Source organism: Candoia aspera, chromosome 7, assembly GCF_035149785.1.
Source record: "Candoia aspera isolate rCanAsp1 chromosome 7, rCanAsp1.hap2, whole genome shotgun sequence".
In the NCBI taxonomy this organism is placed as follows: domain Eukaryota; kingdom Metazoa; phylum Chordata; class Lepidosauria; order Squamata; family Boidae; genus Candoia; species Candoia aspera.
The window spans coordinates 73387297-73406696 of NC_086159.1; the positions used below are offsets into that span (position 1 = coordinate 73387297).

General features: G+C 37.4%; 1 protein-coding gene across 1 annotated transcript in view; it reads right to left on the reverse strand.

Annotated features, from left to right (window-relative positions):
* Window positions 1-19400, reverse strand: part of CACNA2D1 (calcium voltage-gated channel auxiliary subunit alpha2delta 1) — a 416604-nt gene that overhangs the window by 96947 nt on the left and 300257 nt on the right. The window contains exons 8-10 of the mRNA XM_063308113.1: window positions 10326-10395; window positions 8746-8796; window positions 6765-6864 (exon numbers count right to left, since the gene is read on the reverse strand). Coding sequence (XP_063164183.1) covers window positions 6765-6864; window positions 8746-8796; window positions 10326-10395 — 221 coding nt within the window. The remainder of the gene's footprint in view (window positions 1-6764; window positions 6865-8745; window positions 8797-10325; window positions 10396-19400) is intronic.

Sequence of the window (19400 nt, forward strand, 5' to 3'; positions counted from 1 at the left end):
CTGCAAAGCACTTCCATAAGTTCTTGTTTTGGAAAATAGGACTCCCTTCCTGACCAATCATAAGAAATTGCCAAATTTATGAAAAGGGTGATGTCATCAAAGTATTCCATACATTCTTCAGGCCACTCTATTTTACTTCTGCACCGGCATATGATATCAAGCAACAAAGCATCTATTTAAGAAAAAAGTAAATAGGGCATGCACTCTGTGTACAAATTACAATCACGTCCCACAATGAACTTTGGCCTCTTCCTGGAAAAGTTTCAGCAGATCCCCATGCTTTGGAGAGCATGATGGGTTCACCCCCTCACATCCATTTGGTTCTACCCTTTCAGGAGGAGCAGGATAAACCTTTCGTTGTCAGCTCCACTGCCCCACTGGCAGTGAAGGAGGCAAGTAATTGATAGAACTTCTGCAACTGAAGTAGTTTTCAAATTGCATCTTCGCTCCAACTCATCAGTTTAACATTAAGTATGACCTTTATGAAATATCAATGGTGTAATAGTATAGTGATTAAAGTGTGAGTCGGGATATCTCCAGTGCAGGTACTACATTAGTTTAGGTAGTCTTTGGTGGACCTTCATTGCTTGCTCTTTTGTCACCTACCTGGAGCATGAAAGATGGTATTAACACCTGTCTGTCTTGCAGAATTGGTAAAAAAATTATTAATACAATGTATACAATAAGTTACCGTACATAGCTGGGCATTATCTTTCCATGAGGAATCACCTTGCTTTAAGGGGAAAAAAACGTTATGGAATTATATACGGCACTCATGTGTGTTATAACAACACATTCTGTTCTTGGCAACTTAACTTCACCAGATCCTTTTATAACAGTAACTGAGAATGAATGTAATAAAGTTAAAGACATTTACCAACTCTGTTAGGTTCGCTTTAGAGCCTAATTTATCTCCCAGCTTGTTAAAGTGGAAACTTTTTCATCTCATACTAATGGCCTGTCCGTGAACGAGGGCTATTCATTTCCCTGACAAGTGAGGAATATTCAGATGGCCAGGATGAATCTTAGACTAAGAACATACCATTACAATCTTATTGCTACTTAAAAAAAAAAAAAAACCCTTAGGATAGTTAATACTGGCAATTAAATTCTCCTGAACCCAAAAAAGAAAATTGAATGCAATTCTGCCCAATTGTAAGGATTGCCTATTCTAATGGATATCAGACTCATAAGCAGAGTTTCAAAGATATCTGCTTTATTGAAGAATAGTATGCAGGATTGCAAAGAAAGCTGAGAATGATGAAAGCATGGCAAATTCAAACTAAAAACCCTCGGTGCAAACAAAATCCCTCCCCCCCCCCCCATAGAACCTTCTCAAGTTCACAATCCCAGGTGCTCCTAACGGTTTCTGATGGTCTGCGGGAAAAGGCCTTGAGCAGAGAAAATAACCCAAACACATTCCATTGTCCTGATTTCACATACAGAGCTTGGTAGAAGATCTCACAGCAGCTCCCTCCCAAACAGAAATGCCCGTCAGTGCCATGGCATGTGAAACGTTACGATGTATGAACTACATTGAAACAGTGAACATGACACCAATGAAAATCATGTCCAGGGATATATAATATTTCAGCCATGAATTTGGCTGGGATGAATTTGAATCTTTTGGCTGCAGTGAATTTGGGCATTTTGTTCCCCGCAGGTCCAAGAGATAAATGAGACAACTTTTTCATGGAAAGCTAAGTTTAAAAGTTATCTAATTAGTGCAAAATAATAATAAACAAAGATAATTCACTTGTGTCTCCTCTTCCATACAATAAAATACTCATAAAGTAAAGGTAAAGGTTTCCCTTGACGTAAAGTCCAGTCGTGTCCGACTCTAGGGGGCGGTGCTCATCTCCGTTTCTAAGCCTTGGAGCCAGCATTGTCCATAGGACACTTCCAGGTCATGTGGCCAGCATGACTCACGGAACGCTGTTACCTTCCCGCCGAAGCGGTACCAATTAATCTACTCACATTTGCATGTTTTCAAACTGCTTGGTGTGCAGGAGCTGGGACTAGCAACGGGAGCTCACCCCGCCGCGCGGTTTCGAACCGCCGACCTTCCGAAATTTCTAAAATATTCAAGCCTTTACTTTTCCAGGTCATAGGACCAATTTATCCCTGAGTTTGCAAATAGGAATGCATTTTCCAGAGTCTGGGAGATCTTTTTTGGACCTTGATCTTGAAATCTTTAATTTATGGATAATATTTTCCGGCAGCGCTGACTTCTGTCCCTCTGCAGATTTCAATCTGAAATACTTATCTCTGGAAGCCAAAACATACCCACAATCATAAACAAGCTACTGTGTGTTCTCTCTGTCAATAGGAAAAATCAAGTCTTTAAATCATAGTGTGGTAGGATTGAATTGTACCCTTATCATCTACCACTGACAGATATCAAAGCATATAACTGGATTAGTGGGAAAACAACTGTATTGCACATGCATTTAAGCTGTTTTAAACAGCAGGCTTTCTTTCTGCAACAAAGAACACCTCTTCAGATAGGAGAAATGCACATTCTAGAATGTATTAATCACTGACAGTCTTTATACAACTTAAATAGCTCCTGTAGCCATTTCATTCCTGGAAATAAATTGCACAGGCTGCATGATAGAGTACAAACTTGTTCCCTAGGAATTTTCACTAAACTTAGCATGGTTGATTAAAGCTTCATTACTTAAGGAATTAATGATATGTATTCCTCCCAAATAGGCAGGAATTGGTACAAGTAAGACTTCTTAAATAAAAGTGATGCAGGCAATCAAAGTAGAATGCATCTCATTTCTAAATATTAGGAATGCCAGTATAGTATCTCATTGTGGGGGAGGAGGGGGGGAGGATTCCTTAATTATTAAGGTGAATTATTTGGTTTATGACCTGGGTTGTGTACATTCTGTGACTCAACGTAAGCATAAGAACAATTACAAAACTTTTTATCCTGAAGAATTCTATTTTGGATCTTAAACAGAATTCTCTACTTAATCTCTATTAAAAAGTCCACCTCAGTTACTAAGTATTACATATAACATTATGGAAACTAGGTTAGCATATAGTTCAGAGATGAATTCTTCAGAAGCCAAGACAAATTGAGGATCTTTATAAGATCAGGGGCAACCCTGATCTTCAGCTTTTCCAAGTCAACAGCTGAAATGTTTACAATGGTCTTTGAAGCACTGAAAAAGAAAGTTGTAGTTGTTATTTGAGACAGGTTACCACAGTAGCAAAGCGCAAATCTTGATCATACTAATGGAGTCCCTTTGCACCTTGATTGATTACGGTATGTCCCGTCAAGTTGTTTTCGACTCCTAGTGACCATGTAGATAGATTTTCTGCAAGATGAGCTATTCCTAACCTGTTCTTTCATGTCTCTCAAGGGTGCACTCATTGCCTCTGTGACTGAGTCCATCCTCCTTGTTGCTGGTCATCCTCTTCTTCTCTTTTCTTCTACCTTTCCCAGTATTAGAGACTTTTCCAGAGAGCTGGGACTTCACATAAGGTGTCCAAAGTATGATAATTTGAGCCTGGTCATTTGTGTCTCAAGTGACAAATCCGGGTTGATTTGTTCAATGATCCATCAGTTTCTTTTCTTGGCTGTCCACAGTATTCTCAGGAGTCTTTTCCAACATCAAAGTTCAAAAGCATCCATACTCTTCCTATCCTGCTTCTTTAAAGTCCAACTTTCGCTTCCATAGTGTGTTCCTTTACTGTTGATATTTTATCCTAAAAGGCAGAAGCTATCCACCACTTTGATCTCTTCATTGTCAGTTCTAAGGCTGGTTGTTCTACCTGTTGTCATTAATTTGTTCTTCTTTATATTTAATTTTAGTCCCATTTTTTCACTGTGCTTTTATTTATTATTACTAGGGCTTGCAGATCCTCTGCATTTTTGACTATCAGGGTAGTGTCATCAGCACAGCATAGGCTATTGATGTTTCTTCCTCCAGTTTTAAAACTATGATCATCTTTGTCCAATCCACCTTCCCTTAATATATATTCAGCACAAAGGATGAATAAATAAGGGGAGAGTATACAGCCTTGAGGGACACAGTGGCACTGCAGGTGCTGAGCTTGCCAATTGGAAGGTTGGTGGTTCGAATCCGCATGATGGGGTGAGCTCCCATTGCTAGTTCCAGCTCCTGCCAACCTAGCAGTTCAAAAACATGCCAATGTGAGTAGATTAATAGGTACCGCTTTGGCAGGCAGGTAACGGCATTCTGTTTAGTCATTCTGGCCACATGACCACAGAAGTGTCTACAGACAAACGCCAGCTCTCCGGCTTTGAAACGGAGATGAGCACTGCCCCCTAGAGTTGGACACGACTGGACTTAATGTCAAGGGAAACCTTTACCTTTACCTACACAGCCTTATTGTACTCCTTTGCCAAACTGGAGCCAGCCTGCTTCACTATGTTCTGTCCCTACTGTGGCTTCCTGACCTGTCTATAAGCTTCTCATGAGGACAATGTGATCTTCTGCGATTCCCATTTTTCTGAGCACATTCCACAGCTTGATGTGATCGACACAATCAAAGGCTTTTCTGTAATTGATGAAGCACATGCTGACTTCTTTGGGGTATTCTTTAGCTTTTTCAATTATCCAGCATGCACCGGCAACAGTGCTTCATGTTCCTCAGCCTTTTTCAAAGCAAGCTTGAACATCTGGCATCTCTTTTTCCATGTAGGGCCCTAATCTGCATTGGATGATCCTAAGCATTGTTTTGCTACCCTGTGGCTTCATACCTTACACAAAGCATTCAAGTTTTTTCATTTGTTAACAGCATCTACACATAAAGATAACATAATGTATTGACATGGCAGGTGGGATGGACCATACCTGGGTACTCTATCAAGAAAAAAAAATGCAATTTAAACTGACACCTTGCCATTCACATCTGTTTCTCTGATCTTTCTGTATCTGAGTTCCTATGCAATTAGTAGATTTAGTGGCACTAAAAGATAAAACATCAAAGCCAGTTTTGAACTTTTGCCTTGTTAAAGAAATATTCTAGTCCCAATATCTACAAATGTAGACCTGAAGAAGTGTGGACAATACTTGGTAAGGTTTCAGAAGCTGGAGAAATGTGCAGGTTAGGGGGGATGGGGAGGGGAAGGGGAAGGGGAAGGGAAAGGAGAAGACCATCATCATCTATTGGATGTTTACTAGCTACTCTATCATGCTCAATAAATCTGAAAAACAATTAGGCTTGATTTCTGGACATTGGCCCAGAGATTTCTGGGAAACATTGATTCTTGAGAGCAAGAACAGCTGACAAACATGAGCAAGTTACGTAATCTGAACAGCCAGCCCCAGCTTCAGTAGTTATCACGGACAAGGTACTGTAGGTGGGTGAGTAGTACAGGTAATCTGTCCCAACCAGCTCCAATAATTCTTGGTTTGCATTCTTATTTTGCAAGAGAAAAGTTTGATGGCCTGGTTTTCCTTCTGTTAGCAGTCAAAAATGCAGCTCTGTGCCCTGCACAGAGACCCAAAGCTGAATTTTAGTTGTGTATTATTTCTACCACAGTGACAATGGGAATTAAATAAATAAATAAATAATAATACAAGCTGTTTTATGAGTAACAAATAGATAAGCACTTTGGATGGGGGGTGGTCAGAGTTGTATGCCTGGAATTGCTATGGCATTAGAATGCCTTGTTAGTTTGGATGAGGTAGACTGTAATTTTAATTAAATTACTGGTTTAATTTTTGATTTTTTGATTTTAATCCAAACAGCAAAAGAAAGCCAAAGCAATGGCAACCCTTCAGTATAATCAGAATGTCTCTGCCAGTATAATTCTTCTTTAGCATAGCTAGCCTGCACCAGACCTCCCAGTACAACTGAGTTATTCCTTTATTTATTTTAGCTATGGAAAACGAAGGGGGTTGATCACCACTAAAATCCAGTTACCCATAACTGTTGTAATAATCATCATAGTAATAAACATTAATTAATTAATTAATGAGGCTGTGCCAGATCAGAGCTACATGTTCTGTTCAATTGTCATCATACTATTCTCTCTAGCTGTTTATGGAGAATGTAGGATGGAAAAGCTCAGTAAAGAAAGCTGTACATTGTTCATTTCCTGCCTATTGAATATGGTCTCCTTGAGACAAAGCAGTCCTAATGGCTTCAATGGTTAAGTAGCATTTCAAAGGAGCATCATTCCTAGCAGCTCTGAAGATGGGTGGGGTGGGGAAACCAACTAAAGCATAAGTCATATCTTCAGTGCAGACTGAACACACACACACACACACAGAGTGATTCACACATTCCGTTAGGACTGCAGAAGTCATAAATTTCATTCAGTGCCAAATTCTTTCTCCCATTTGAGAAAGGAGCCAGAGGGGTGGCTTTGAAGTAATCAAAGTAATCTGGCAAAAAGAGGAAGGAAGGAAGGAAGGAAGGAAGGAAGGAAGGAAGGAAGGAAGGAAGGAAGGAAGGAAGGAAGGAAGGAAGGAAGGAAGGAAGGAAGGAAGGAAAATCAAATCAAAGAAAAACAGAGCAGGACATTTGTATAATGTCAAGATGCATTTGGATGTGCACTAATCCCATGGCTGGCTGCCTTGTTTTCTATTTACTCTCCAGGAGCTCTTAGCTTTTGAATCTAAGGCATCTCTTGTGCATTTCAGCCATATAAATCAAGACGTGATCAAAAGGATGACTAACAGTGTAAGTTCTTGGTGTTGTTTAGTGTGGGGCAATCATTGCACAATCTTTTTTGAACCCTGACTTCTGGGTTACCGAAAGAGAGTGGTACTCACAGAAACCACATTCACAAAGTCGTCATCCGACAAGGTTTCTAACATTTCAATGACAGACGTTCGGATCAACTTCAGGGTCAACCCACTGACACTCCCGCTCCTATCGAAGAGAAAAAACAAAGTGTGGTGTCAATAGCCATCACTGGCCACCAACAGACATCTCGTGTGTTATTCTGGCTCTTTAAATCAGGGCTGGGGAAGCCCACGGGGCCAGTTCTGAGTTGCAATCTTATCTTTTCCATGACTTCGGTCTCTTCCATCCTATCATCAACAAAACGATGACCTTTCACAAGTTGAAATCAAAGATCTATTTCCTCTGTTGTATGTTGAGCTTTGCCAGTTGATTACACATTCCACTGGAAATGTAGGGAGCTATGCACACCTGTATGGTGTTTCCAAAGGGGGAACTTGACAAAGTTTCTAAAACTCTAGATGAGATTTCTCTTTTTTATGTGTAATGCATTGCAATTGTATTTTAATTTAGATTATTTATTTATTTATACATTTATTTTAAGTTTATATCCTGCCTTTTCTCCAGTCCAGTACAGACCAATACAAATAGCAGGTCCATATACAGCTCTTAACATTCCTAGCAAAGATGTCTGCAGCTAGGGTGTTAAAAAAGAGAGGCCTTCGGGGGAGGGAGGACTTCAAAAGGGGGAAGGGAGGGGGAGGGGAGGACTTCAAATGCATGGTTAAAAGGGGAGAACTTCAAATGCATGGTTGTGGCTGCCATCTTGACTTTTTGACCCCCCTGTGGACATCCATAATTCCTAGGCAGTAACCTTATAAAGAAAAGGTCCAGAAATAGCAGAAGTGAAGCTGCCCTAAACAAGAACAGCCTTCAGATTTAGAAATTGTCTTTCTGGTTCCCGCAAAGCCTCCTAGAAGCATATTTAAGTTTCTCAGTGAAAGATGGTAGCTCAACATTTATAATGGCATCATTTCATATCCTTTTCCTTAGCACTGCTTGATAAAAAATATCTGGCAGGAAAAAAAAAATGAAAAGGGAAATCAATATTTCTATTTCTGAAAAAAAATATAACAAACCCCATGTTAGCCTGCCGTGTTTGCTTATCTCCTTTTAATTGTTTGTGTAGTCACTTAAAATGACTTTTAAACACATCATCAGAGGGAGGGAGGCAGGAGGGGAAAGCATGAAATAATCTCTATGGGGGAGAATAAATAATGGATGAGAAGTGCTTAAAGGGGGGTGGAAAGGAGATGACAATTTAGCAATGCTGAATTCTATCATGAGATTTGGAACATAATTTCAAGCCCAGAAAGAACTCCCCTCCCTGAGGATCCCAACTGCAGTCATTAATTCACTGACAAATCTTTTGCTTTGGTCCCCATCATGTTTTCTCGATTTCATCCCATCACATGAGCCTGGAAAGCAACTGAGATGCACATAATTCCTTTTGCTTGAAACCAAAAAGCAGATTCCAAGTCCGTGCACAGACTGTTTGTTAAACATTTCCCATTCCTGAACTCCTACTCAAAATTCCCCAGCTATGGTGGTGGTGGTGGTGGTTGTTTTTGCATGGTGGCTGAATAGTCAATGGTTCTGCTGCAGGGACAATTTGGAAAATGTTTCTTTTTCCTCCCTCTCTCTCTCTGTCTTCCGCCGTTCCTCCTTTAACATCCACAGCCTTAGAAGCTGCTTTTGGGATTTCAAGCAGTTTCTTTAGGAAGGCAGAGTGGCGAGCAACCCTAGTCAATTTTTTGTTTGGTTGCATTTCATAAGGTTATCAAAGCAACTATTATTTATATATTCATCATTTTCATATGGACACCCATCGCACGAGAAGTAAGACTCTGGGCGGCGTACAATAAAAACAGATTAAAATATTATCCGCTCCAGCCTTCCCATTTTAAAGCATTTTCTGAAGCAGATTTTTTTTTTAACGCCCGTTGCAATAAAAAAAGAAAAACCTTTTTCCAATATTCTGTATGAATTTTTAACCTTTTGGGCACTTACGCATCAACTAGAATGAGCATGTCTTTGGGGGAGGCAGCTCCCTGGATATACCTGAAGTGGAAAGATAAGGGGATAGAAAAGATTAGAAGTTTCTAAAATCCACTGTTAGTATTTGATCTATCAGAGAGGTACTCCTTAAGAATCAAAGAAGCCTTCTTTGTACCCCAGCAGGAAACTCATGAAAATCTTCATTTCTATTTAGCAATCATCTTTCTGGGTAAACGTGGGTCAGACAACAGCAGACAGCTCTGAGAGCCTTTCGGTCCACGATGTTCCAAGCTTCGGCAACATGAAAGGCAGAAAAGATTTCATAAAGAGAAAATTAATCGACATGGTGTCAGATTCCAAGAGCTGAACTCTAAAGTTCAGTGTAGATGTGATACACAAGATTCTTGATTAGGTTCTTCAGTTTGTTTCTATTTCTTGCTTGCTTGCTTGATGTACGAATTAACAATCCCACAGGATGGCTTTGAAGGTAGGGAAAAAATAGCTCTCTGAGAAATTTGTCCTGTGTTCTCTCTTCAGTCTAAATTGCTTTGTCCCTTGCCTTCCACAGAGCTGCTAACAGAAAGTCTGAAGGGGGGTAAGGATGCAAAAACACCACCACTTTTTTCTCCTACTGCTCCATTTTCCAAACTTCAAAGCAGCCCATTCCTCCTTTAATTAAGAAATCTGAAAACACAGAGATGCTAAGAGGCACTCCCAAATCACATTTAGTTAATTCAGGTGGCTGCTTTTATTCATTTATTTGATATTTTAATTAAAGTTTTTATTTTATTGCACACAGTAATTCTTGCTCAAACTGTTCATGGTGATTTTTAATGTACTGAAGCTGCTTGGAGAAAACTGGGTTCTGAACTGCCTTTCAGAAGCCAACTAACCAAAGAGAGCCAATTTTTTATATATGTATATACGCCTTGGCAGCTTTCGGAGGACAGTTCAGTTGGATACAGGAAAGATATCAGCAAGCTCATGGATACATACTGCACCTTAAAATAATGTTGAAGGAAAAAATGTTCACTTATATAAAAAACTTCCTAGAGACGTCTATCTTTGCAGTATTAGAACTGAGCATTTTTAAAAATGCTTCTGATTAAAAGTGGCCTGGTGGTGATTTTATAAACAGAGCATTAAGTCAATATAAATGTTAACCTGCCTGGTGGGGCACTTGTCCAAACTACATAATAAAAATCAAAGGAGAGTGTGCAGACATGTGTGATTTTAGCACAAGTCTTCAAATTCACTGAAACCTTCATCTTGGACATTTTATATATCAGTATCTATCCTTTTATTTTGATCTGTATGTTTGAAACCTCCAAGCACTGAAAAAAAAATAATGGAATGTCCTAAACACAACCAAGCTAAACACCATGCATATCTTACAGCAATTGTCCTTTTGCTTTGTGCCAGACAGGCTTGCAAATGAGCATGTTAAAGTGAAATCCCTTTGTATAGAAGCTCTCTGACTTAATGCTGAAGGAAAGAAAATGTGAAATTACTTGGATTCTTTTTATTTACAGACAAATGGGGAAAGGAGAAAAAGAATACCTGAGCTCCATAAATATGCAGTTGTGGCTTACCATGGTCTTCTACGGACATCATAGAGATCTATCTTGTTCTGGGTTCGACTCTTGTCCACCCAGGGGGATGCTGAAGATAAAGAAGAAACACAACAGAAATAGAATTACAGTGAATAATTACATCTAGGATTGATGAATATTTTAAAACACTATTTAAAGCACAGTTTCACAGCAACAGTTAATCTCACCACGGTTTCACTACTGAAGTCACATATTCAAATTTGATAGTGGGACTGTGGCACACAGATAAAGTTGCAGTCAGATACATATGTGCCTGAAATTTAGGTTGAATTAATACAGAGGGATAAACTTTCACATAACATGGATAAGGCTGTACTTTAAAAGAACAGACCATTTCAGGGAAGAATGGGGGATCTATTGCTTGCTGACAATCATTTCATCCTTCATCATTTATTCACATCTTTTCACTCCATCCTAAGGTTCTATTACAACACAAATGATTGGGTTCAAAATATAGCATGCAGACTCCAAATTTCCAAACATGCTTTTCATATCAGTAATGCCCTTTTCAAATTACTAGGGTGTCTTTTGATTAAAAGCATTTTTAGAAATCTAAGCCAGTTTTAAAGAATTACAGTGCTAGTACTGGTTTGCCATCATGACTCTGGGCTTGCTTCTCCCACAATATCAGCCCTGTACTTCATCTTAAGAGTCATTTGAAACAAAGAAAACTTTGAAATTTGAGCTATGATTTGGCAGTTCTGTGCCATGTTTCTTCTTTTATAAGTTGGGGTACAACATACTAAACATCTCATGAAGTATATTTCTTCCCAGTAGCATCCAGGGATATGGAATTACATGGCAACTTGTATAACAATAGGGTTGTGAATACTTCCCAAATGATTCAGAAGTTCTTCAGAATTCACATGATCATGAACCCAACACTTTTCTGCTACTCATTAACACAGACATATCTTTTTTGAGGCTTTCACAGGGCCTACAGGAAGGATGAGGTTACTTTAATGAACAGCAGAGTTCCAAAATATCTCTTGAATCATTTTTGAAGCATGGAGTGACACCAGGAAGGGAGTCAGTTGACTCCTTTCGGTTTGAGAACAGGGAACTTGACAAAAGGCTTTCTTGGTCATCCGAAGCCTGATGTTATTTGTCACCTGTAATTCTGATTTAGTCATACCACAGAATAACATTAGTCAGGAACATTTCTTCATTATATAATAAGGTATTTCTCTTGCAGGTGAACTGAACAGCAAATAATTTTCTAAAAGTATACATTGTATAAAACTTCCTAGAAATGTTCTAAGAAAATCAGAAGATTTGAATAATTTTTTCCAAATCCCTTTGTACCCAACCATACTCCTTCCTGATGCCTAAGTAACAGCAACATTTGTAATCAGTCCAAATGGAAGGAGTTTGAGGCTGAAGCTCCCAATCTATGAAGATTGACCTACCAGCATTCACTCTACAACTCATCGCATTCAGTGATAAGATCTTAATCCTAATTATGCCAAATACTTCTCAATAAAATTGGATCCAGATTTACAGCAGAGCAGCCTCTTTACAAGCACAAATTGTAGATCTTTTACTAAGATCTACAAAAATTATGGGAGCAATGAGAACAAGTTCTGTACTCTGCAAAGCACATCTATAATTTTTTATTAAATTTCTATAAAATGATGTACCATTGGCATATGACACCAGGGAAATTATCAAAAATGTATAAAGGTGTTTCAATCCAGTGTTGGAAATGTGAAAAGCATGGGAGGACATTGAATCATGCATGGTGGACTTGTGGGAAAGCTGAGAAATTCTGGGTACAAATTCATATAATGACGCAAAGGATTTTAATGATTAATATTGCTAAGAAACCAGAACTCTTCTTATTGGGACTTAAGGATAATGAACTAGAAAAACAAATCATGGTCAACTGATACTGTACATGGTAACTGCAGCAAGTTTATTGTATACACAATGATGGAAGAATAATGAAATTCCCACAGTGGAGGAATGGATTGTGAAACTGTCAGAATTTGCAGAAATGGTAAAACTGACCTGTTTGGTCAGAGAACAAACAACAAAAACTTTTTTGAAAGACTGGAAGCCTTATATGGACTTTTTGTTGAAAGAAGAAAAAAAATGAATTGATGATTATGGATTTGAAGACCAAGAAAGATGCAGACTAAACGAGGGGGTGAAGAGACACGTAAATTATTTAAGAGGGAGGAGGGACAATCAGTTTGTAATTATGTGTTGAAAAGAAGGTTGGAAGTCATCTATAAGTTTCTTAACTTTGATTTTCTTTTTATTTTCTGTGTTTTTTCCCTTTTTCCTCTTGGTTTGCTATTAGTATATGAAAATTATATGATATATACGTAACATGAATATATAAATTATATGAAATATAATAATATTTCATATTATTATATGAAAATAGTTCCTCTTGGGGATGGCTAGCTCCTTAGAACTCCTCTGTTCTGCTTACGGATAGGGAGAGAATTTTAACCATCTGGATTCTATTATATTTCAATACTTACATTTTATTACTTATTTATATTATTGTAAAGTATTTATATTATTTGGTAGTCAAGTGTTTTTATTGTAAACTGCCCAGAGTCCCTCCTTGTGGGGGAGATGGGTGGTGATAAATTTGATAAATAATAAAAAAAAAATTAAAAAAATTCAATGAATATAATTTTAAAAAAAGAGAGAGAGTGGTGGGATATAAGATTAAAAGGCAGTTGTGTGTTATGGAATGTGTCTCTGAAGGGAGGGTGATGTGGTGGATTTCGGCAATGCCGCTGGTTCTCAGGAAGGAGGGAGCACAATCCAGGGAGGAGGACAAGATAAGAGGAGACACAGTCCAGGAAACGAGGTTGGGAAGACAAAGAGGTTCAGAGTAGCCCTGCCCTAGAGCCTTCCCAGGTTATTTCCCCTGAGGTTTGGTAGAGTAGCTTTAGTCTGGCAAGATTCTGTCTATACAGCATGAGCAAATAAAGGACTGGAGTTTGAATGGACTGACTCTTTGTTGTTCTTGGGCTGGGCACAACATCAGAGTGTCCATACTGTGCTCCTCTGTGAATGACATACTAGCCATCTCCTATCTAACAACAGAGCCAGCCCTGATGACAACATTACATTAGAAGAAAGAGAATTAACTTTTGCAGATGAGTAATTTCATACAAATTGGGATTGACTACAACTCTCCCCCTTTAACAAAAAAAAATCAGGGAAAACAAATCTTCATTAGCTTTCATGGCCTAAGCAGTACAATATTTTTATTAATTGATTAATTAATTAATTAATTAATTAAATTCCTCTGCTGCCCATCTCATGTACAACGACTCTGGGTGGCTTACAATAGTAAAAAATGACAAATCATTCACAATTCAATATTAATACATAAAAAATGCAAATATAAATACAAGGTATAAAATATAAAATATAGAATGTAAAATGTAAAATATAAAATTCAAGATGGGAAGGTCTTAACCTTGGCACCCTCGTGGGGCCAACCACCCCCATGAATATCTAGGTGAGGACTGTGTTAATGTTTTACATGTTGCTGTTCCTCTCAGCAATTTACAGTAGATCAAGTTTATGGTATCTTTTTTTTTTTAATGCACAATTTTTCATTTTCATTTACTGCAGACTTTGAAGAAAATATCAAGAATAAGAGAGAACATGGAAAAAAAATAGAATAGAGATAAATAAAATCTTGTGGAGGCTACAGTTTCCTGAAATATCATTAATTAATTAGTTAATTATGGGTAACTTTATCTATCTTTCATTAAGAGATTAGGAATCAGTACTGAACTTAACTTAAAAATGAGTAACAAGACCACAAACAACACAATATAAATTGAAAGTTACTACAAAGTCTTCAGGAAGACCATAGCTTCTCATTTTATCGTCTTACTTTTGATCTGTATTAGCTTGCAAAGGGTTGCTTGTTAAATACACAATAATTATTGCTAAGCACTGGGGTGTATGGATTTTGTTTTCAATCGTATAAGCTTATCTGGCATCATTGCTTATAAGATCATTGCAACTGTATATTCCTGCAACAGTTTTCAGAGGAAAAAAATAGCCTGTTGTTACTTCTAAAGGGACTTATATTCTCTCTATGCTTTTAGGTGCCTTGTAAAATCTGTGGTCTTGAAAGGTGGCTAACCAATGACCTGAGAGAATAAATTAAAAATACATTTAAAAAGTGTCTCAAAACAATACTGCTTTTGTTAAATTCCAATTGCTCTGATCCTACTGCTTTGATAATTGCAGAACAATACTTTTAATGATGCAAAATCATGTATTGAACAGAGGTTGTTTTGTAGAGTGTTTATAATCAAGAATTAGCCACTGATACATACACTGCTTCAACAGAATGGTGCATGTTTTTGGTCAATTATGTTTGTTGGTTTTATTGATTTTAGGCATTTTTAATTAGGCCTGCCATGGATGTTTTAGTGTGCTCCTGTACATCTTGCAACTCACTTGCAGTGGGATGTAAACATAATAAAAAATAAACATTTTTTTTAATTTTTTAAAAAATAAAGAGTAAGAATAATTTAAAAAGAATTCCCTTCCTGTGCTGCTTACATAAAATTATGGGTGAAAAAGATGGCATTTGTAAGCTAGTAATTGCTGGACTATTATTTCATACCTTTTGTCCAGACTACTGCAACACACTGTACGTGGGGCTGCCTTTGAAGGCCACCCAGAACCTTCACATGCTGCAAAATGAAGTGGCCCAGGTGCTCATGGGTGCAGACCAGCAGGTATTTGGGGGGCCTGCATTGGCTCCCTATTCACTTCCAGGTGCAATTCAAAGTGCTGGTTTTAACACAGAAAAACCCTTTATAGTTTGGCACCAGATTACCTGCAGGATCTAACTTCTCACTGGAGTTGGCCCAACCACTTTCACTGTGCCAGGAGAAGCAGCTGGTTGTCCTGTTTTCAAGAGATCAGGTGGCCTGAAGCCTGGAGGCATGGATTTTCTGTAATTGGGCCAACTATCTGGAATGACCTCCCACTAGAAATTTGATTGTCCCCAACTTTAGTCTCCTTTCAGAAGCAGCTGAAAATGGTGATTTTCCAAAGGGAGCTCGAGGGTTGATTGTTTGGGTTGTATGTTTTTGTATATTATTATTGTTATTGTTATTGTTATTATTATGTATTCTTACGTTATTCTTATGTTATATCTTGTGAGCTGCCAAGAATCTATTCATGATTGTGGCAGGATGTAAATCTGATTAATAAATAAAATAAATAAATGATTTATTTCCTAGAAGCTTCTGCCAGTAAAGTAATGGCAAGAGATGCTGGGAACTGACATCTGAAGAATTATAGGTTCCCGCTCTTGAAATATACATTCAAACAAGGCTGTATTAGGCAAGTCAATTTACTTGAGCTCTTATATTTGCATATCTCACTAACTTTAATTACATATGGTTGGCTCAGAAAAATGCAAAGAACTGAAGCCTTGGGAATGTATTTATTTCATTTGTTAATACATAAAGCCATACTTAATAAAAAATAATAAGAGGGATGTAAAAATACTTGATTTTGGCTGGAAGAAGCACTAATTCCTAGATTTGTTCAAAACTGACTGCATTCCATTAGACTGTTCTTGTAGGAGATATAAATTATGGATTTTCAAATTAGCTTTTTCTGTACAGCCATAAATATATGAGACTATTATGTCACCCCTTAAATTTCAATACCATTAAAGAAAATTAATTTAACGAGAGGGAAATAAATTACAACCCAAACTCTCTAGCTTATTTTATGTCCTTATTCTGTTTTATTTAGAAGATGCTTAATTATTTGTGGTAATTAGTTTCTCTAATGAAAACCTGTAATGCAGAACAGACTTACAGACAAAACAGTACAATTGCAGTGGTTGTCCAGAAAACATCAGTGGCTATCACCCAAATTAGTAGGTGAAAATATGTAAAATTGTAACAATGGAAGAAGAAAGCTAAGTAAAATTTTGGGAAGAGCATGAAGTTAACCCAAGGGTTTTTATCTTTTTCCATTAAAAGAGTTTGTGGCTGTCATTCCAACCCCAGGGGAATAAGAGGAACTAATATTATCACCTTTTACTATACAGTTACCTGCAGAAGTTCCTAGATTTAGTCGTCAATAGCTACAAACAAAGTAAGGAAAAATAGACCAGTGTTCCCCAGCATGGCTGGCTGGGGAATTCTGGGAGTTGAAGTCCATACATCTTCCAGTTGCCAAGATTGAGAAACACTGATATAGACAATAATCATTTGAGCATAAATTATCAGGTGCTCAACTCTGCATTCTAGAACTCAAACAGGGACAAATATTGAAGTGTATCTGAGCATATCACATACTTGAATCAGCTTTTTAAAGAAAGAATATATTACAATTTAAAAGTTATTTTATAAATGACCAAAGTTAATATGATGTTATCACTGTCTTCACTTTATGCTTTGCATTTCTGGATTTATATGATAATCCCAGTGACACACAAATACATAAATGCACAAACACACCCTTCAGAATAACACTTCATGTTGTACATCTAATGATATGTCTTGCAGTCCATACAATGAATGTCTTATATTTGATGGACCTTCAACGGGACCAGTTTGAATAACCATGAATGAAAGATGAAGCCTATAACAATAGCCCTTAAGATGTTATGGTGTGAATAATTAACAGCTGTTCTCCATCAATATCCTTTGGACTCTGGGCATAGGTATTCTGACCTTCAAAGGGCATGCCAGATAGACATGTGCAAAATATTTTAAGAGGGTGGCCAGTTACACTCAGTATGGATGGCCAACCCACCTATTCTTATAATTCTAGGGGTGAAAAACAAGGCACCAAATGTCAGGATTCTCATTTCCTTTATGGCCAGAACAGTCAAAATATTTTGAGTTTTGTTCCTTCTGAGCACATAACACTTTAAGAACTTCAATTTTTGTCCTGACAAAATGTTTCAAGTAGAGCTGTTTTGTTCTGAACTTGAAGCAAAATACATTTTCTGTTTCATGCACATGCTTAATGCCAAAAGCCATGAGGCTGGATATCAAGTCCTAAGAGAAAGTTCAGATGGGTCAGAGAATCAAGCAGACAACAATATGATGAGAAAGAAATTGGGAATGTTCAAAAGTGGCTCTATACATGCTGTGAGGAAGACAAAGAATGCCAGAGGTTAGAGTTATGACTTCCCTGTTTTATAAATGTCAGGCTTCACACCTGGATCCTACTGTAAATCACAGATCTTCAGACAATTCACCATCATGTTAACTTTTCAATTTGACTTGAAAGAAACCTCATATACTTGGCTTGGCTAAATTAGAATCTTTACTGTAGACAAAAATCAAGCTTCAAACACAAGAGTTGATTGCTCAGTCCCCTCACACTCTTCTGAATTAACAAATACTTGGTAAGCTACTTGGTGGCCTTGAGTGATTGCAAAATGTTGATATACAGCTATCTCCATCCTAGAAATTGCTGGAACATATCTACTTTAATCCTTAAAATGAGAGAAAAAGAAGTTGTTCTATCCAAACAGATCAAATCCAGCCATAAGCTGTTTTTTCCAACACCGTTATGAGTCTGAACCATCACTAAACAAATGGTTGTTAAGTGAGGACTACCTGTAACTGCTGAGAAGAAGATTGGAAGCCATTTGTTTATATTTCTTTTTATGTTTTATGTTTTCTTTTTCTTCTATTTCCCTTTTTCTTTGCCTCTTTTTTCCTTTTTTTCCTTTTTTTCCCCCTCTTTCACATTTACTATATCTTTTTCTTTGAATGTACTTTTTATTATATATGTAAATTATTTTAATAAAAATTATTTTAAAAAAAATAGGACCACTACACCAGATTGGCTCTCTAACATTCTAAGACCCTATTATTTTAAAATAGACTATGTATACTTTCACAGAGCATCATCCTTGTACTGGTCCAAGACCGCAATAAACTTTTGAAACCTTTTGAAACCTTTGAGTGTTTTGGTTTACTCTTTTATTATTATTACTCTATTACCTACATTTGCTAGGACTGAGAGGTACTATAGTCCAAAAGAGGTGAAGAGCATCAGATTGTCTGTCCCAGTAACTTAGCTATTTAGAATCTGTATATTATAGTTGGAAGTGAAGTGGATGTAAGAACAATATAGAAAGATAACAAAAGAACATTTTTCACACAGTGCCTGGTACCCACCAGGTATATTTGGGATCAGATGTTGCAGAATTTTGCAGAATACTAGGCAAAATTCTAATGGAATGGAATTATGCCAACAGAATGGAACTGAGCTATCATACAACTGGAGTATAGCAAAGGCAACTGACAACACGCTAAATGTGAATTGGACTTTGCAGCTTGGGACCTTCCCTCAACCACACTGCTACACAAGTAATGATATCTATGCTAGTAAATTAACTACGTTATTTTCAGACCTTCCAACTCCCAAAAGAGCCCTTTAACTGGTAAAAGGAAAATATAACTTTCCCAGAAATGCAGAAGCATGCAGTAAAGTGTCCTCTTTTAACTATCTTTTCCTAAGAGCTCAGATGCATTTTGCACAGTTTTGTTTTGTTTTTTTTTTTATCAGCCAGTGTTGTATTACTTGCTACATGGTAATAAGTCTCTTTGGTAAGTCCAATATCATGGAAAAACTATTACCTGCCAATAAGAGTTAACACAACAGCAGCTGTGCACAGTGAGGCTTTCATTTAGCGGGATCGCCTTATATTTTATTATCAATTGATTTTCAAAGCTGATCCATTATTTATTTGCTTAAGCAGATGGGAAAAACTGTAAACCGCCCAGAGTCATTGTATAAGAGAAGGGCAGTGGAGAAATACAACAAACAAACAAACAAATAACATCTCCATGTTTGAGCAAAGGGACTCAGCCAATCTAAGCCGGTCAGATTTTACAGAAAAATAGAAATACAAAACTTAAAAAGAAATATCAGGATAAAAATGACTGTGCAGGTCAAAGAAACAGCCACATGCAACCTTAAAAAAAACACAATTCAAAGGATCTGAAATATCTGACATCTTATTAAAATTATAAATATCTTCTTGAATGGTCAGCATTATTTCTTCTCTCG